This window comes from Ambystoma mexicanum, chromosome 7p, assembly GCF_040938575.1.
Source record: "Ambystoma mexicanum isolate Mex_15411 chromosome 7p, UKY_AmexF1_1, whole genome shotgun sequence".
NCBI classification, from domain to species: domain Eukaryota; kingdom Metazoa; phylum Chordata; class Amphibia; order Caudata; family Ambystomatidae; genus Ambystoma; species Ambystoma mexicanum.
The window spans coordinates 446,852,293-446,873,383 of record NC_090939.1 but is presented as its reverse complement, the minus strand read 5'-3'; the positions used below and the strand labels follow the sequence as shown (position 1 = coordinate 446,873,383).

Sequence of the window (21,091 nt, the reverse complement as noted above, 5' to 3'; positions counted from 1 at the left end):
TCAGAAGCGTTCTGGAGCTGAGTCTCCACTCTAAGAGTAACTGGAACTGCTGATCCTGGACGTCCAGCTGGAAGAAGAAGACTTGCTGTTGCATTTACTTCGACCGATCCGAAGGCTGCCGAAATCGTCGAAGACTGACCCGAGAGAGGACCTGGTAAGGCGCCCTCTTCCCGTGCTCCGAGGGACCATCGAGCACCGCTCCATCTTCGCCAAAGCACCCTGGAAGTCAGACCCTCGAAAGGCTGCCGACCCGAGACGGGACCGCCGAGGAGATCGAAGTGAAGCACCCGGACATCGCCGCCGTCGAAGTCCATTGCCGTCGACCAGGGTTCGCAGGTTTGTGTAACCACTGGAGGCCCGTCGAAGTTGTGTTGCCCAGCCGTGGGAACCACTTGATGCCGTGCCGCTGACGACCGGAGCCGTCCGCTCCTTGCCTAAGAACATTTGAATCGAAGGACTCCCTCGTCCACACCGTCGACCGCTTTATCCTGCCGGAGAAAGTCGAGGACGACCAAAGCGCTGAGGAGAAACCTCCCGGTGGGTTTCCCGCCACCCGAAGACCACAAAGACTCGAACGACTCGACGCCCTTGCTGGGCCTCCGTCTCCACAATCTTTGCGGGCCAGAACTATTGTCACCGAGGTGCCCCGCACGCCTCTGCCTTGCAGGACGCCGACCCTCCGACGCCGACGAGCACCGCTCGGACGAAGCTGCCGCCTCATCGACGCCGTTCTACCCTGTTTGTTGTCGGACGTTCCACGCCCCGTGTCTCCCGCTTGAAAGGGAAGGCATTCAAGAAGGGCCGTCGATTCCCCGACGCCGAACGCCGAGTTCCTCGACGGACGTTCGACACCCCATGTCGCCCACTTGAAAGGGAAGGCATTCAAGAAGGGCCGTCGATTCCCCGCCGCCGAACGCTGAGTTCCTTGACGCTTCTCAACGCCTCTCGACGATCCGTGACTCCCGCTTGAAAGGGGGTCGCTCAAGAAGGATCTGTCGACGCCTATTCGAAGAACTCGACTCCACCAGGTACATTGGGGGGATAAAAACATTATAGGAGGGAATAAGACTTGCAGAACAATATATGGACTGGGCTTGTGGTATATCTTTATTTTACAGGTTGCCCAGGTGGGGGGATCTCCACACAGAACTGTGTCTAGTGGTAGGGGCCAGTATTCTACCTATTGCTCAACCATCTTATTTTCTCTCCTCTCTCTATTGCTGGTTTCACTCTATTGATCTGTGTGACATTGTTACAGTATTGTTGATGCACTTTAATAAGATCTAATACAAAGGGTGGTACCACTTTAGAATTGTATATATTTGCCATTGTTGATTTTCCTAAGTACAAAGTGAGTTATTATGATAAGTGTACATAACCTTGAATATTGATTATATAAAGAATGTGTTCTAACCAATACAGTGTGTGGACATTCCTTTGTGGGGGCTTGGGGACTACACTGTACTTAAGAACCAGCCTGCATCACCTCCTGAGAAGATAGGCCTTGATTGCTCGTCCATTGCTACCGTAATAGAGAATCTTGGCTGGGGTCTTCTGTGCCTCTCTTCTACCATATAGAGAGCAGAAGTACAGACACCCCCCACCGGTCCTTTACACCGGCCACGCCACAACCTGCATTTGCCCTTCTGGGCCCCTTTCCCCTGACAAACCTGGCAGGGTGTGCATCCTTACTGAGCCTGGTCCACCCCCGTCCTCGAACTTCGCATGTGGTCCTCATTCCCTGATTCTCCTGGCACTTGCCCTCCTGGCTTCCAATTAGCACTTGCCTAGCCACATTGGCCCTCTTTTTCCCCTCCTCCTCCTCCCTTTTGGACTTGTATACCTCCCCTTGCCCCACACCTCTCTCCCACCCTAGGATTTTCCTTTCTGCCCCAACGTACACCTCCCCACTCTCACCCCCGCACTTCTTGTTACTGCTCTTGCATGATCTGAATGACACAAGGCCTAGTAGGACCGTTTTTGGATTTTTCTCCCCCCCTTTTTTGTCATGTGGCACCTTGAAACACCATTTTTCTGCATAGACGCTTTACAAATAACCAATAAATAAATACAATAAATGAATTCTATCTTCACTGGAAAGTAGGAATCATGATAATTGGCTGCCGATAGCAATAGACCAAAGGGTTATGTGCCACAGTGTTAGCCAACATTGAAATAACGAGCAAAGCAATGTCTTGCCAAAGTGCACTATGAACATGCCCCTGTGGCCTTTGCACATTTACATCTTACTGGAGGCCCACATGAATGCATAAATCAATATGATTGCTCAAATAGATATACACAGAAGCCAGTAAACCTTTCAAAACTGCACTCATTCAAGGCTTGCTGGATTTTTTTATTTTTATTGTTACTCATTGCACATGTGGCCCTGGCTGCAACAGTCCAACCAGCCTGGTGCAAAATAGCCCCTTTCCCCCTCCCTCTCAGGACTGTCCGTGCCGTCTCTAAATATAGACCCACTGATTTTGTATTCAAATTCTATTTATTTCAGAAAAGAAGTGGCCCACTTTGTCCCAAAAAACTGCCCCACCCTATTAATATATATATATATGTTTAGGCATTGCCTTATTGAAGTATAGGGAAATCCAAGCCTGTCTGCACCTCACTTAAGGTAATCTTTGACAGAATACGTAAATGTTGTGGGACCAGGTGCATTGATACCATTCAAATGGAAGTAAATATTTTCAAATGTGGGCTACTTGAAATATTTTGTTGATTTTCACTGCACAGCTTGCCATTAATATTGTTCGATTTTGTGGCCAAAACAAAACTCTCTCTGACACGCTGTGAATGATGGATGAAGGGTCGCTTTGTTATGTGTCCTTGAATCCACTGCACTAATAGTTTTAAGGCCAAAATGTGGCGAATATCCACAAAGAATTGCTAAGATTCACTATATTGAAAGCTTATGTAGGGATGTTACGTTTTTATTACTGAGCTCTGTCATCAGCCACATAGGGAGAATGGAAACACAAGACACAATGTACGCAAAGGTTTACATAATATTTTTGCAAGTAAGGATGGCAAGTGTGCTGTATGCTACATGATTTACGTTGTGACGGATGAATGTTCAATTTTACGCAAATAATAGACATCATACGTGTTAATTGTAACTTAAATTGTTAGTTAACAAAAATATGTACTATGTATATACAATAATATACTGGGTACAAAAATATATCTTTGCATTCTCTATTTTACATAGTTATTTTATACCGATGTGCACCTGTTATGGTTACAGTTTACCAGTCGACGGCTTCTTCAACCGTAATTGGACAATAATCATCAACAAGGCATCTGTGTTAACGATTTTCTGGGATGATCGCCAGACACCAATCTGTCTTTTGCAGTTGCAGTAATAAGGAACCACATGGCAGCCTATAGGTTCTGAAAACGTGTGGATGTGAAAGTGTTGCATTTGAAATTTAAACCACTCAATTCTTCTCAGTAATGGAACGCCATGTGCCTCGATCAGAAATCAGTGATGGAAGATAACTTTCTGTGAAGAATGCAAAGACTGGGATTAATGGATAGATGAACGGAATCAGCATTATAAGATCACCCTTCACAGTTAAACATAAAATGAGAACCAAGCAATGTTTGCTAGTTATAACCTCTATTGGAAAAAGTTACCCATGTTTTCGTGGATTTAATTACCTCTTTTCAGAATTATGTCAAAATTAAAAGTACTTGTTACGCTCCCGACTATTGCTGTTTTCCTTAAAGAATTTTTAAAAATTGTTTTGCATCTGTTGTGCATGTGGGTGTTTATGTTCCTGGTTCTGCGTTAGATAACATTATGACATGGGTGATGACAGGGTACGTTTGACTACACTGCCCACTAACGTCATTAAAATAGGTGTAGCTTATCATGAGTGTCTAGTGAGTGATGGCAGCATTAGGGGAGGGGGATTTAAATTAGTGTTCCGAGGGCACTTGAATTTAGGGTGATGGATCAACGGATAAAAGTAGTGCAAGATGGCGGTACCCGACCCGTCGATTTAGCATGTGTTAGAGTGAGAAAAAGTTGGGTTAGTTTCACTGGAAATATTTTTATGAACGATCAATGTATGCTCTAAAATACATGCCCGACCGATTGGGCCAATAAAACTTCTGGCCGAAAGACCCCTTTAATTTACAAATTGTGTCTGTTGCGGCTGTGGACCCCCTTTCATCCTTGTTTACAGCTATTTACATATATAGTTACATGATACATTTAGGGTTAACCATTGTATTATAGGGGATCTGGTTTCCTTTTCAACTACTGTTCCTGAAATGCTGTTCCTTACCCATGTTAGAAAGGTGTTATCATTCCTTTAAGTCTTCAACTTCTTTGCAAGCTTATTATAGGCAGCATGGCCATCTCTATCAATTTATTCTAACTTTAATTTTTTCTTTAGGCAGTAAATACTGTTCCCTGCAGTGAAGGTTATGCAATCTTGCTGATCGATCCTTCCACTCAAACCCATTATATTCCAGGTGAGGACACAGATGAGGGATGTCATCAGGCAGCAGTTCCCCCAGGGGCCGGTTTATATAAGACCCTTTCAATCGGCACACATATTCCTCCAGCTTTTGGTAGTAATGGGAGTCTTATTTTACTGCTTATTCTATAGAGTGACATGAGCTGATTGGTATGGCATTGGAGGGTGCTCCGGGTTGTAAATTTGTCTATGTGTCCGTGGCCCATTCTAGGTCTCGAAGCATCTGGTTGCTTGTACTCCATGGATAAATCCTGGCCATGAAAACACAGTTGGCAAAGACTCTGCTTTGCCTGACTGCTTTCTTTTTATGATGACCTCAGAGATCGTCTCTTCCATCCGCTGAGGCCTGAGGGTGAATGGTGAGCATTGTGATGCTCATGGATCAAAGTAGGACATTTGTCCCTCTGTCCCCCAACCATGTTCTGATAACTCATTGTCTACCTTACTTGCCACAGTTGGCCTGGCAAAATAAATGTACAAGGGGAATGTGCTGTAAATTTCAGTTGGGTGGTGGGCGGAGTGGATTCTGACAGCTGGATAGCAGTGAAATGGATTGAAACTTGTTTCCGTAAGCCTACTTCATCCAGGTATCATTATTGGTGGAAATATCAACCATCCTCAAAGGCAACTCAGGTGCGGTTCACTAATTCATAGATGAGGGCTCAACACTCTCACAATCCCTTCTAACTTCTTGTCCATGGCATGGCGTTTCAATAGCGAAAGAGTGGCAGTTACTCTAGGACTGTTGAGTTTATTATAAGAATTGTACAATCTTGTGCAGTGGGAAGAGGCTACAAGCATTTGAATACAAATTACATGTATACACCATAAAAACAGTACAACAAAAAAAGAAGATGGAGAATAGCAGGGTATATGTGTCAAAACTCTGAATCAGTGTACAGAGTTAAATTCAGTGGATCTCCACATTTCTCTGGTTACAACGCATTTAACTAAAACTCATACCTGACATGCATCCACACCACCACCAAGGTTTCCGGCACACATCATTCTGGATGTTATGGAATCATCATAGAGCTTATTGCAGACACTTTGGTTAATTATTTTCACTTTAGCCTCTTGTAGTATTCTTGCCAGCTCACCTGCAAACATACAAGAACATACATTCAATAGACATCTGCAATCTCAGCTGATGGTTCGATAGCGATGTGCTGGTGCATAATATTGGTGGGGTGACCTGAAACCTATTTTGATTTTGGAAAAAACAATACTCTCTTGGTTGTGTATGGCTTCAACTGGAAGCCATCAGCAACGTATCTACATTCAAATATTGAATCCTCTTTCTGTGATGTCACATCAGAGGATTATGCATTCATAATCAACTGCTAGGACGCCGCAGCAAGAGGATACAATATTTGTTCTGCCTCCACTGGGTATTCTAGAACCTAAGAAAGGAGAGGAAGCAGACTGCACAATTTGTGGCCCCTCCGAAAATCCAAGCCACGCTTTTGTCATTTTGTCGGTACTGCTTGTTTGGTTTGGGGAAGGAGGGGTTATCAAAAGGGAGGACACCAGGTACATTTTTGTCTTCTTGGGATGGAGGTGAAAAAAGAAATATGGGGGAGGTATTGGTGTTTGAAGGATACAGGTGTATATTTTTCCTGAAAGGTGCTGGTTAGCAGGAGGGAAGTACACAAGAGACATGGGGGTGGGGGCTGGACACCAGTTATTTATTTCTCTTGTTTGGAGTAGATGTGGAAGATTTATGCTCATAGTACATTGCCTCTCCTGCCTTGTTTATCCACCCCTGAAATGTTGTTATATGGAAACAGCACGGGTGGCATAAAAGGAAAGTAGCAGGGGGTAGGGGTCATGCACAGCACAAAAATTACAGATGGGTAGTTATCAAGTATTATTACACCTTATGGTGCAGATTGACATCACTGACAACTCAAGCATTTCTCTTGTTGTCAAGCAGATGTTACTTGGAACATTTTGGAGGAATATATCCGAGCTGTTCATAGCTACCCATTTCTTATTACATACATGTTCAATGTCCTTGGTAAGAGTAATGGAAATGGCCAAAACAATGCCAAACCCTCTATAACGATAACACATCTTTGCACTCTGCTCCTCATTCATCCTCTCCTTTTTCTATTATTCTCCCCATATCTGAATCTGATACTGCTAGATGTCTTCCACACACACATCCTACTGCATTTCCTCTTGACCCCATACCATCTACTCTCATCACTAAGCTCTTTACACTTCTACTAGCCTATCTAACCCCATCAATCAACATTTCTCTCTCCTTTGCTACTTTTCCCACTGAGTTTAAAGTAGCATCATACACCTCTTTTGATACCTCTGCACCTTCTAACTATCATCCTATTTCCCTCCTTCCCTACCTTTCTAAGATCTTAGAATGGGTGGTTTACACTCAGGTATTATCTTATCTCGATCTTAACTCTCTTCTTCCACCTCCTTTATCAGGCATTTGCCTGCTTCATTCTATTGAAACAGCACTTATTTCTGTTTCTAATTCATTGCTCTGTGCTTGACACTTTAGAACCTCCTCCATTCTCATCCCCCTTAACATCTCAGCAGCCTTTGAAACTGTGACTCACTGTACTTTACTTTCTACTCTGTATTCCCCTGGTTTCTCTGACACTGCTTTGTCCTGGTTTAGGTCTGATCTCTCTGATCATTCATTTTCTGTTGCTTGGGGTGGATCCAATTCCCTGTTCTTTCCTCTTGCTCATAGAGTCCCGCTGGGCTCAGTCTAAGGCCCATCTCTCTTTTCAATATACACTGCTCCCCGTCTCTTATTGTCTCTCCTCTATTAGGCTGCCTGCACACCTCTACGTCGACGACTCCCAGCTGTTAATGGTGTCCAGTCAAAGGATCTAAAACAAAAGGATCGAATACAATAGGGTTGAGTTAATAGGACCGAAAAAAGACCAAAAACAGGGGTTTGGGGGTGTATTTGGGGGGTGCAAAAAAACCATTAAAAAAAATTAAAAATTAAAATTCGTCCTTTTTGTTTTCGGTCCTTTTGACTCAACCCTATTGCATTTCCATCCTTTTGATTCGATCCTTTGATCTATAACCGCTGTTAATCTACCTATCTATATGACGTTTTATATTGCGCCACTAACCCGAAGGCCTCAGGGCGCTCACAAAAGAAGAAACATAAAGAGATAAAGATATGGAGAAGCTCCATAAAACAGAGACTCTTTTTCCTCATTTTCTGACACTCTACGTTACTCCATTTCTGAATGTCTACTTGCTATTCAAACATGGTTGCACTCACGATTTTTGCTTTTTAATGCTTCTAAGACTGACATTCTCTTTCCAGCCTGTACTGTCCCCCATCTCTTCCCCATCCATCAGCTTCGCACCTGTTTTTCTTCCCTTCTCATCTTCTGCTTGTAACCAAGGTGTTCTTTTCGATTCCTCTCTGTACTTTACCTCACATTTTTCAAATACTGCACATTCTTGTCGCTTTCAACTCTTTAACATTCGAAACGCTTGTCCTTTCCTCACCTACCATGCTACGAAACTGCTGACCACTACCCTTGTTTTTTCCTGCCTTGACTATTGCTCTTGTCTTCTTCTTAGTCTTCCCGCTTTGCATTTGGCCCCCTTCCGCTCTCTCTCCCAGTCTCCGTTGTATTTTCCCTCTTTCCTCCATTACCCTTTCCCTCCTTTCTCTTCGCTGGTTATCCTTTGAAGCTGGTCTCCAATTATGTTTTCTCTGCATTACTTTTAATTGTGTGCATGGGCTTGCGCCTGGTTACCTTTGCTCCTTGGTTTCTCTGTACACCCTCTCTCGGCCTCTGCAACCGAATTCCCAGTTCCTGCTATCTGTTCCTAAGCCCCCTTTCCCTTAATCTCACTTTCGTTCTTTCAGTCTTCTTACTCCCAGGTTCTGGAATGCTTTATCACTACACATTTGCTGTCCCCTCAAACTCTATTTCATACTTCTCTCAAAAGCTATCGCCTTTCCACTATGCTGTAAATCTCTTTCATTTGGTTGTAATCTATGGTGCATCTATATTTTCTATCGTTTTAATATTGTATGTACGGCGCTTTGGCGAAAGCACCTTATAAATAAAATAAATGCAAAATACAAATATTTGTGTGTGATCAAAACCGTGGGCCTTTTTCTGAAATCATGCTAGACGTGTATTTATTTGTAGTGGTATTTAATAAGCTTTTAAGGCGCTTTTGCCAACGCACTGCAAAATACAAACGGTACAAACATTAAGAGAAATACAATTCGTGAGAAAGGATGCAGGAAGCAAAGAAGTACAATTTAGTTCGAGAGAGTAGAGATGTCATGGGCTTTAAGGTGAGTGTGGAAAAGATGCAGCAACGGAGAAGAGGGAATGGTGAAAGGGAGAGAGTCCAAAGTTTAGGCAGTCAAGGTGGAGCACGAACAGTAAGGAGGAATTGAGAATGCGACTGCAGGGTGCACATGCTTACATTCCTTTTCTCAATATCAGGGCCTTCTGTGCCCAAGTCTTTTCTCATGCAAAGTCTCTTGCTTCAGAGGGCCTGGTATGTGAAGGAGATTTAAACCCGGCACTCCACCTAAGTCAATGCCTAGCATGTGATGCACAGTTGGAAACCTTAATTATATATTTTTGTCTATAAGTTATTTTATTTCTGAATGATGTACCCTTATATCACGCCCCTCTCTTTGAATCCCCCCGGTCTCACTGAACCAGGAAGCCGGCTGTTTTGCAAAGTTAAAAGATTTGTTTTATGAATTAAACAATATATATATATCACACTATTAATATTTATACAATGATCACCATTGGGATGATGTCACAACAATCAACAATCTCTTTAATCAGAAGGAGTATGGATAAGAAAAATAATGCAGCACAGAATAATACTTGATATGGATAGGAAAACAATGCAGCATAGAATAATACTTGATATGGGTTCAATCAAATGCAATGTCACTCTTTCCCCCTGATTCACTCAATCCCCCCTAATATGCAATATAGAGATGGAAGGAGAGAAAACAGGTTTCAAGAATATACAATCTCAACCAATACAGTTTCAAACCCAATTCCCCTCAGCAAGCAGAGAGAAGCAGGAATGATTTCAAAACAGGTCAAATGCTTTTGAATGTGGTTCTGAATGAATGGGAAAATACTGAAAAATTGATTTAATTCTCTAAATTGGATTCAACATTAGTGGGAGCCGCTTTGTATAGTTCCAGATAAACACTAGTAATGATGATAGAACAACTAGCAGATTGAAAATGGAATTCTGAGCTCAATTGCAAAGAATAGCTGTTTTACATGTTTTGATATTGAGCCAAACGCAAATTCGTGGCAAACCTTTCAGCGTGCGAGAAACGCGATTGCGGCAAAACTATAAGGAATGCGGTTTTGGGTTTGTTGCATAGCTGCGGATGTTAGCTTCAGTTTGACACATACATTTCGTTTCTAGCATGTATGGTATGGAAGTTATGAAGGTTTTAGAAGAGGTCGATTTTTCTCAGAAAGAGTCAAGATTTTCCAATGAAAGATGCGCTTTTGAATTACAAACAGAAATGTCTTTACACTGGGGAGTCTATGAAACCACAGGCTACACGGCAGCACAGCCATCGATCAAGTGACACCCCCGGATGGTTTCTACCTGCTGAGACGCTTGCCTTTCTTCAGCAAATATATTAGCGCAAAGATGATATTATCACTACAATTATCAAAGGACTATATGGATGAGGGAAAGATTCAGAAAAACAAGAAAGATTCTACAATGCAGTTCTGGATATGATATAATGGGTTGGATAGGATTATTTAAAGATAAGAGATTGGCTAGGGACAATTCTATGCTAGATACTCACAACTATGGTTTGGAATAGGCCCGTCAAAGATCTGGTGAAAGGTTTTGGACTGGAATTCTGCTAGCCCACCGGACAGGATTTAGGCCCCCGGTTCTGCACTCAGCACGGCACTCTGGACACAGCACGGCCTCTGGAATGGATCTGACGGGTTGGTTCTGGGTTGTAGTTATCAGGTTACAGCTCTGCTCTACTGGTTTGGATCTCTGGGTTCTAGCAAGAGTTCTTGGCAAGAAAGCAGAAACAGCACAGCCCGGCTATTCAATTTTTGGTGTGCCCCTTGTAAGTCTGGGGGTAAAATCAGGTTTCAAGCTTTTAAAGACCAAGCTGAGAAGGGTTCAGCTTTAGAATTGGGCCTCTCTGCTTTCAAAGTTCTGGAGTCTTGGATCTGGGTTCTCCGGCAGAGCGTTTTGCCAGTAAATCCATTGATGGGTGAATCTGTGTGTCTCTAGGCCCTAAATTGTCCCTATTTATGTATTTCCCAAAGGGGTGGGTAGGCTAAATTATACTAAGCACACCCTCTAGGAATCCTATTGGTTAGAGTCTTTCCCCTCTCCTGATTTGAGAAGGAACACATGGTTTCATGATGAGGTGGCATTTTACAATCCAGGGAGTACCTCCCCTTTTGTTTCAGTACAGTAAATCTATTGTCCACATAAATCATATTTACAATATCACCAACTTGCTAATAATACATATTCACATCACTGATTTAGTAGAGCACGTATCCCTCCGAGTCGCAACTCAGTGAGAGCTTCGATTCAAATTTGACAGTTTTTTGTGCTTTTGGTGGGGTACCCACTGTCAGATCTGTCCACATTTTTCTCCATATATGCGCATGACATCTGGGCATAATCCTGTGAAGTTTCATACTTCTAGAATTATCACAATTGCTACATCACCAACATTTTGGTAGTCCTGTCTCTGAACATCGCACAAAGTTCAGAGTAGTTTCAAACTGTGAGCAGAATTTTCATGTTAACAACCTCTAATTTACAGATTTTTACAAATATTGCAGTTTTCTATGAGTCTTTTCCAAAAAGATATTTTCTACAGTTTCAGATACACAAATCTGTCTGGTCCCGCCCCCAGGGTTTGCTGGGCCCAGAGCAGTCCCAGGCTCTCTTCCTGCTGGCAGTTGGTTTCTGTTGACACCTGAATTTGCACTCCCTTTCAGTCCAGGAAGCCTATTGTCTCTCTCCCAGAGAAGCAGAGAAAAATCCCCTCCTTCTTTCATTAGCATCTAAATGATAGTTCCTGGGCAGAGAGCAAAAGGAAGGCACCCTTTGTTGGAGCAAACTGTGGAATGTGCCTTTGAAGTCATGTGTGGCTGGCCTCAGTTTACTGTAAAACACTTTGTTTAAAATTGTCTTTTCTAAATAAACTTTACATTTTCAACAAATATACACACAGATCTCTTAATTCCAGTCTTTTTAAAACATAGAGATTGTATAGTAGCAGCCTATATTGCTTTTGATGGCAAGTCTCTTATTTTCCACAATTTGATTTTAAGACACAAGTTTTAAACTGTCAGTATAAGTAAATGACAGCTTTGACACAGGCGAGCAGCGGTACTGCACCCATATCTGACATATTTTCCCAGGCAAGCACCTTTTTGAATGTGGATTTTCTTGTGATGAAATGTGCTCCTCCTGACATTGTGCTTAGGTGGATTCTTCAAATAAAGTGATGTTTAACACCCAACAAGGATGTTGGATCCTTTCTGATGTTTGGGAACCATGATTTTGCACTTTCAACAGCCAAGGAAAAACGGATTTTAAAGCACTTCTGGGTTTTCCTTGGAATGCAACACTGCCTTTTCAAATAGTTCCATTTCACTCTGTGGGCAGCCCAATGACAGGTTTTGGCAGTGTGGTCTCCTGTTCTACCATTGATATGGGCAAAATAGATTGGCAGCCTATTTTCCGGTTTCCTTGCGCACTTCTCAGAGATTATTTTTAGAGCACATCGGGCTTTTTGGCGGCCATTCTGTTGTTTCTGATGAACGCAGCACACAGTGATGTTGCAGGGCAGAGCCTAGTGGGTCAGAACATCCCACATATGCCAAAACAACAAAACAAAAGTTCCTTCTGCTAACCGTTACATCGGGTGATTACCCTTTAACCTCGGATCCCTCTCAGATGGGCTCCGATCATTCTCCCAGTCGTCAGCCTCCCTCAGTCGGGCTCAGACCAACCACTCACTGTGGCCATCCCTCAGTCGGGTTCATACTTGTCATCACAATGTTGTTCACTTAGCTTTTTTTCAATTTTACACTTGACGTCCCCCAGCCGAGTTTACTATCGCCTTTCAATCGCAATCTTCTTATTTGTTATATACAAAAGTCTCAATGTCTCTTTAAACAACCCCCTCTGTTTAGTGAGCCCCCCCTCATCCGGGCTCAGACCTTACCACAGCACTTGCCAATCTTAAACAGAGACTTCCAAAGGGTGATCCCGTCTTGTTTGGTCACTCTGTTAGTCCACAGCAAGTGGACTAACATACAATCACAGTTCGCACTGCGTTCCCCTCAGCTGGACGCAAACGCCTGTTTCACAATCGTCAAAACTTGTGCATGTGTCAAGGACTTTTGATTGTATAAGGGATTTGGCTAGACCCTGGTATGACCACCTTAACCCCTTATGCCAGCCTTCCCAATGGCCTCTTGTTACTTGTAGTTTCTTTACTCACAATGTTCAACACAGTCTCTTTGTTCAGGAGACGGGTACCAGCCAGAGACCTCCGAACGAGTACCCACATGGCGTTGGACCACTCTATCTCTAGTACCAAGTTTGTTCACAAAAGACCTCTGTCTATTAATCTTCTTAATGTTGCCACTGCAACCTTGAGCCTAACACAGTCCAGTTGACTATCAGGTTCTTCCGACTCACCCGCTGTGTTGAACTCTTTGGCGTTTCATTTGCTGCTGGAGTCAAGGATGGTACCACAATGGCAACCATGTCTCCCTGCCCTGGCTATCAGTGCGGGAGTGTTCCATGTACCGCTGACATCCGTCACACCATTTGCCAGCTGCGATTCCTGGTTTTATGTTTCTTTCGTCTGAGGCTTTGCGGGCCTGGGTTGAAAAGGGCAAGGTCAACTCCCTCCTTGACGTCCATTCAGGTCTCACCGCCTTTGACCTCTGTTTGAACTGCCGTCCTGGAATAGCTGTTTCCTTGTGTGTTCGACACTGCTCGGAGTGTACTCTTGTGCTCCACCTTTTATCCCTATGAGGATGGGAAAGGGCAGTCAGGTGTGTGTAGTTGTCAGCAACTGCCTGACTCTGCCTGACCCTTGTGTTGGGACATGTCATGCAAACGGTTCGGGTATTAGTCCGTTGCTGTTCATGCTGTGAGAAAGTGTTCATGTTGGAAAAGGACGGGGCGGCAGGATGGGGAAAAGGTGTCATAAAGATGCAACTTCCTCTCCCCGAAGACCCCAGTCCAGGTGATGCTCCCGCACTGGTCCACCCCGAGGAACTGGATCCAATAGCGATGGCCGTGTCTTGGCCACCTGGATGACAAAGAATCCTGGGGATTAGTGAGTCAGACACCTTCAGGTTTTCCACAAAGAACAGCAAGAAAGCACTGTGTATGACACCTGGTATCATCCCAATACTGCATCGAAGATATGAAAGACGCACTGCGCTCAGACAACCATACCAAATGTACCCTCAAACTGAAACAATAGAAAGAAGTCTGCATGGCACTGGACATAGAAGAACTATAAGTAAAGACTGACAGGTAGTGAGGTAATGGAGAGAAGACACAATGACACACTGAAACAATATACAAATACTTAAAGTTTAGATTTATTTAATAATGTGAGAACAGTTTAAATATAAACATTACACATTTATGAATAGAAATAAAAAATAAAACCGGACAGAAAAATACCAGACAAAAATGGGAAGACTAAAACCTCACTTGAAATTAAAATTAATACAGAAAAGGAAATTTAAAAATTAGTTATTCTAATCATGAGATTTCTGGCGGTAAAGAAGGATAAAAAATCATTCTACATGACAGTGACAAAAACAATATGGTGCTACTGTGTCATAGAGCATAAAGCACTGACTACCATTAAAAATGTTATACAATGCGTCATACAAAAGTGTACTTCATTTCATTTCATTTTCAGAGGCCAAAGCCTTCCCTCAGTCAGTGATGTTGTAAATATCTTTATTTAGTTTCACAGTATCACGTATCGTAAACCAATGGTCCTCGAGAAGATCATGATCTCCACAAGTCATGCGATGGGGACATATCCTGCTGGCCCAATAAGCTGTGATGGAATTGTGTTATTGTTTGGGCTAGATGGTGAGGCCCAGAGATTTCTCAATGCTCAGCCATATACTGTACATAGCTATGTGAGTTTTTAAAGAGGTCGAATTTAAGCTGTGATACCAAAACCATGAGGCCTCTATGTGATCCAAATTATGAACCACTTTCCCATAGCATAGTTCATACGTTTTAAGCATTGACGGGCAGGCTGTTCGAAGGTGTATAGCTGTTTCGTTAGTGGAAATGTTCTTGCACATACGACAATAGCTTTCGTGTGGCAGTAGATGGTTGTCTATCCACTTATTTGCTAGCACCGGTAAACAGTCAAGAAGCAGCAACAGAAGGAAACGTCTAAGTTTACTAGAAGGGCTCAAATTGAAGTGCAGTTGTGGTTTCAAGTAGGTATATAGTCTATACTTTACAAATTGATACTTTGTAAGTTTACTCAGATGATCGAAATTCTCGAGCCATTCCCATAGATCTATTTGTTTGGGAAGAGCCTTCTTTGATGCGTCGAGTGTGCTCCTCAGTGCAGGAATCCAGCCAATCTCCTTGTATAGGTTTTCCATATGAGTTTTTAGATGGTAGAGAGTAGTCTCCCTTGAAATTTCCTGATGTAATGAACTTAGCAGGGAGTTCAATGGTTGGTTAGTCATCTTCAAGTAGATCTCAGCTCTTCTTTTAGGTACAATGGCCTTCAGGGAAGTTAGCCCCAATTCCAATCTTAGGATCGCCATTGGAATACATTGAGGGAGGCCCAATATCCGCCTCCAGAATTTGCCCTCTATGACTTGGAGCCAGCCTAAATTGATGTTTAGAAGCGCATCCAGTCCGTAGGTAACCATAGGAACCAGTATCTGCAGATACAACTGGCGCACGCCCCACATAGTGTAACCACAATTTTTAATTGCAAAGCAATGTATTAATGCTGGTAGTTGTGCAGCTCTGGTGATTCGATTTTGTATGTAGGTAGGATATTCTCCTGTAACATCAACCTCCACCCCAAGGGTTTTGCATATGGGGGTGTATTTTATCTCTATCCCCTGCATAACTAACTTTGGTCTGGCGATTTTTTTTGCTGAGAATACCATTAGTTGGGTTTTATCACTGTTAATAACCAAATCGTTTTTATGGGCATAATCACAGAGCGCCGTGGCCGATCTTGAAAGGCCACTAAATGTGTGGTCCATGATGATCAGATCATCTGCATAAGCGAGCACTGGGCAGTGCTCAGATCCTATCCGTGGAGGGTAGTTGTGCACTGCAGATACCGCTATGGGAAGGTTGTATGTAAATACATTATATAGAAAAGGAGCTGTAACACAGCCTTGTTTTACTCCGTGATTTTGTAAAACTGGAGTGGTCATATGGCCTTGGGAGTCCAGCTTGAGTTTAGCCGTAGTGTGTCGATGTAAGGCTCTTAAATAATAGAGAAGTTCATCAGGACATCCCAATAGTTTTAATTTTGACCAGAGTTTGTCACGGGGGACTGTGTCAAAAGCTGCTCGAAAGTCTATAAACAAGGCATATAGAGGAGGTTTCCCACTGATCTTGGTGCCGGAACTCAGTAGATCTATAATCATCAGGTTCATACTGGTGGTATATCCTTTCCTGAATCCGCTTTGGAATTGATTGAATATTCCAGTTCTTTCTGCCCACGTCTCCAATTTGTCTAGAAGCAACGAAGCAAATATCTTCCCTGTGCAATCTAACATAGACAGCAATCTATAGTTTCCTGGTTCCAGTCTGTTTCCTCTCTTGAAGACTGGGATCAATATGGAAGTTTGCAGGAAGTCGGGATGTTGCCAGTTTCCAGTATGTTGTCAAATTGGATCTTTGTCAGGCTGGCCCAGAAATCAGGATTAAGTTTCAATACAACGTTGGCTAAGCCGTTAGGTCCAGGTGCTCTAGATGATTTTAGTGATTTGATTTTTGCCAGAATTAGTTCATTAGTCACAATAAAGGGTTTCTCAGATGGGGACAAATTCACAGCTGCCATGCTGGGTAGCTGTTAACGGGGCGTTACGTGTAGACAGAAATTCAGACCATTGCTGGGCACCTATCGGGTTGACCATGGTGTGATGGATGGGGCCTCTCATTTCGTTTAATACACCCCAGATGTTTCTTGTAATTTTTGGATTATACTACATGAACCATTTGTTGTCAAAGGCTTAACTTCTCTGCTCTTCTCTTTGTCTTAATCCAGGTGCGATATTTGTTCTTTAAGGTTCTACTCTGAGCCATAAATTGTTCAAGTGTCACTGCAATAGCCCTTGCTTTTTGAATGGAAGCCCTTAGAACTCGTTTGGCATCTCGGATGGCCCTGTCAAAAGGTATGGTCTTCCTTCCATCTTGTATCATCTTGCTAATAGATGTAGCAAGTAGCGTGTGATGATGAAAAAGCCGCAATCCATGTTTCAATATCATTAGAAGTGAATTTGGTAAAGGCTTGGATATCATAGAGAAGAACAGCATATGTTGAGTGAGTCGCATTTTCTATGTTTTTTGTGTGCCAACGAATGAAAGTGCCAGCTTGATTTGTCATCAAGTTACCCAAGGGGCAGGGGCTCGGAGTTGACCAGTCTACTGCTAATGTCAATGTTAGAAGGCTATGGTCGCTCCAGTTATTCAAGGTGACCTTCATATCTTTAATTCTGGTGGCTATATTTGGACTAACAAATATGTAGTCTAAAGTACTGGTTACAGAGGCATTACGCCAAGTATGTTTACCGGGATAGTCGCTACGTTTTCTCCCATTAATAAGTTCCGAATCCCAGTCTGAAAAGAAGTGTAGCCAGTTTAGGCCTTCAGGATCCTCTATGTTGTGTAGCATACGTCCCTTAGGGTATAGTAGAGGATTGAGGGTAGTGCCTTTCGAGCCCTTTATATGGCAGTTAAAGTCACCTGTGAATATGACTGAGCTGTTCCCTAGTATCATGGTCCATTCGCTAAGTAGCTCATGGACCACCTCTTGTATTTCTTCTCTACATACAGCGCCTGGTGGATTGTAAGAGGTTATGAGTAGGATTCTTTCAGTGACATCTTCTTGGGGGACCATAATTTCAACTGCTAAGATGTTGTCATGTTGATTTGTGGTAATTCGGCGAGATTGAACAGAGTGTCTGACACCCACAATCAACCCTCCAAATGGTCTACCCCTGGGTCCCTTCTTAGCAAAAGACTGGTACAATATGTATCCATTGAGGATCACCGGGGAGACCAACCATGTTTCCTGTATACAAATTCTCAGATGGTCTGTAAAGATATCTACTGATCCTTGAGAAGTTAGTAAGTGGTTAAAACCTCTAAAATTCCATGAGGCAATGGTGAGATCTTAAAGAATAAAGAGGTGACTGATGTAACAAAGTAAACCAAAAAGTGGACACAAAGAAAACATATACGTTGAGAAGATAAGTGAGAAGAGAAGCAGTAGATGTATATACGCAGAAATGCAAGGTAGATGAGACATATAGAAACTTGCTGGAGTAGAAAATATAACACTAGTAAACCAGCCATAATGAAAAAATTGACATTGGTTTTGTATAATAGTAAGTTAAAAGCCACAAGGAGAGAGACCAAGGCTGAGGAGCTAACAGGCACTGAAATACAGATTCATGCAAGAACAAAGACTATTTTCCACAGTGAGAAGCAACTGTAAGGTCCAAAAGGATTCCAAGCGGATATGCCATGTATGCAGGACATATTTCTCTTAGATTAGGCAAAGAAGATAACATTTGCAAGCTCCAAGTATTGGACAATTAAAAATGCAGAAAGCATATGAAAGACGGAGCAGCCAAGTCTCCAGAGACCGAAGAGAGTAATAACACCAAGTATAATTGGAACAAATAGCACTAAATAGGAAGATAAGATGGACAAAACATGCTCTCCTCACACGTGGTGCAAGACCAGAAAAAGGCCCACTCATAAGGCTCCAGGTCAGATAGCAATGTACCTTCACTCCCATAAAAGTTCCGGAGAAGAGTACAGTCAGTAAGGTCAACTACAAAGAAGAGGCCTTGTCTTAGGGCCTTACTGGTAAGAGATTGTAGGCTAATTGGCCAAGTGGGCAGTTGTCTGACGTTCCCATCACCAGGGTTCAATTTTGCTTATGTGCTGCTAAATAGCCGAATGTCCAAGGTTGGAAGAGGGTGCCAACCAATCAGGATGGCCGGTGTGATGATGGAATATACATTGTTGCAGAAGCCAATCATCTGCTTTTATTCTGCTATTGTCTGTATTATATGTAGTTAGAGGTTGTTCCAGGCGTGCCTACTTGATAATGGGCAGCCAATGATGTTACTAACACCTAAATAAGCTATAGGTATATGTGTTCCCTTACTTTTTGCCAAGTAGAATGATGTCATAGCTGACGTATATTGAGGTATAAAGCCTTTGTGTAACTGAAATGTATTTGAGAGTATGTTAGCTGAGATTTGTTATGCTTGCCAGATTTCCCTACTTTATTGAACTGATAATAAAGTAGTACTTTGACATATTCTTTGAGTCTATCTGGTTATTTGGGCCTAAAATCAGTTATTGAGGTAATCCTGTCCTGCATGTGATATGCTCCTGGTGCTACTGCACACTGTGGTAGTGTTGCGGATGGTTTAAGATCCCCTTTGAAGAAATTCCTGTCCGATCCCCACTTGTGCTCCGCGTGGTAAAGGTGAAGTGATCGATTGGGGAAGAGTCGATACTGAAGGGTTCGGACTCAACAAACGGACGCAAGTAGAAGCATCGAAAGTGGCAAATAAAAGGGGAGGGATCCTATTGCATGTATAGATAAAGTTGGGGACAAAACGTGATTTGATTAAAGGAGACATACCCTGTTTCCTAATTTCAAGGAGAATAGAAGGGACTGCATCGAACTCCGGAACTGAGTATTATTTAAGGGATTTTTGCAGCTAAGCCACAGAAGGATGCAGGACACACTCCAAAGTGGAGTAAAGTAGAGATGAGATACTCCTACTAGAGACAGAATGGAAGACGATCGTAGAAATTGTTGTGCACATTTTTGTTTGGGGTTGTGAAAATATTAGTGTAAAAAGTCGATGTATTAGGTATTAGTTGTGATAATACGGTCTGCTTGATATCTTGCTACAAGTTTATTTCATTTCCTTTTAGCACATGCTGGCGTGCAGGCGAGTGACTGGACGCCCTGTGTAATTTTATCTTTGTTTGCTGCTGATGTGGTTAGCATTTTAGCATTTATTTTACTTTCCTTGTATTCACTGTCCTCGTCACAGCAGGAAGTTGCCTGACTTCCGCTGCAGACAAGCTTTGCGGTCTGTCTTTTCTGTTCATTCCTTGAGTGGGAGGGACAGAGCTAGTGTGTGATGTGCCAATACTTAAGTGGCACACCCTGGAAGCGCAGCGATCGAGCGCAGCAGGCTAGAGGCCTCCGGTCTGTGCTCGTCTGTGCGCAGGCCGGGCAAGGGGCAAATCGTAAAGGTAATGTTCCTTTCCACATGTCCTCTAGCTACTTGGCCCGCAGTGATTTGTTGCTTCTAGCCCCCTCTGAGACTGTATGGCCTACGGGATTCTGTAAAACATCAACTCAAACCTTCTGTTTTACTACACTGCTTTTTATTAAACACTTGTTCTCTGGTCACTCATGCCCTGGATTGTCATGACCTGCTGAATACCTGATCTGTTGTTTATGACTGAGACCTGGGGGACAGCTCCGGCTCCATAATTCAAGCCCTGACCCGTAACTATGAGCTTGTCCATTGTGACGTCCCTCTAGTCATCCGGGGAGGGGGAGAGTTTCTTGAATTCAGAATGCCATTTTTAAAATCTCTTGTATTACGGTCGATCACACCTTGAAGATGGAGAGCCTATTAGTCCGTATTGTAGTCTCACCCACCTTCACCCTGCCTGTTCTTGTGATCTATAGGCCTCCGGGCCCTGATGGTATCTTCAGTGGAAAGTTTCCTGCCTTTGTGTCTGAATTACAGCTGAAGTATTCCAACCTTTTGATTGTTGGTGATTTTAATCTCCCTGTTGGTATGGCTAGTGCTCTGCAGGTCTCCACTTTCTTAGCTTCCATGTCAGATCTATGCCTTCCTCGGCAGGTTGTTGACCCTACCCATCAGTTGGGCAACATCCTCGATTTTGTTTTTGCCCTCGAGACCTTTCTTACCATTACTCCTTCTTTCCCTGTAATTTGGACAGATCACTTTGTTGTGCCATTCTCCATTCCACTATTGGCTGCTACTCCACCTGTGGTCAGACAGGAGTTTCTTAAATGCAGTTAGCACCTTTTTTCAAAACCTGATCTCATCTCCCAATGTGCTTGGACTGGGCCTTGCTCCCTGACGTCTTTGGCTTCGACATAGTCCTGTTGCTGACTCCTTGGCTCCTCTTAAGCTCTTTAACAGAAAAAACTTCCCCTCTGAACCCTGGTTCTCTGATGAACTTAAGGCTTAAAACTTCTTTGCAGGCAGGCGGAAAGGAAGTGGAGAGCAAGCTATTGTGTG

The 21,091-nt window shown here is 43.0% G+C and overlaps 1 protein-coding gene across 1 annotated transcript in view; it reads right to left on the bottom strand.

Annotated features, from left to right (window-relative positions):
* Nucleotides 1-21,091, bottom strand: part of LOC138526098 (suppressor of tumorigenicity 14 protein homolog) — a 1,040,494-nt gene that overhangs the window by 35,960 nt on the left and 983,443 nt on the right. The window contains exon 17 of the mRNA XM_069636455.1: nucleotides 5,469-5,605. Within this exon, the coding sequence (XP_069492556.1) occupies nucleotides 5,469-5,605 (137 nt within the window). The remainder of the gene's footprint in view (nucleotides 1-5,468; nucleotides 5,606-21,091) is intronic.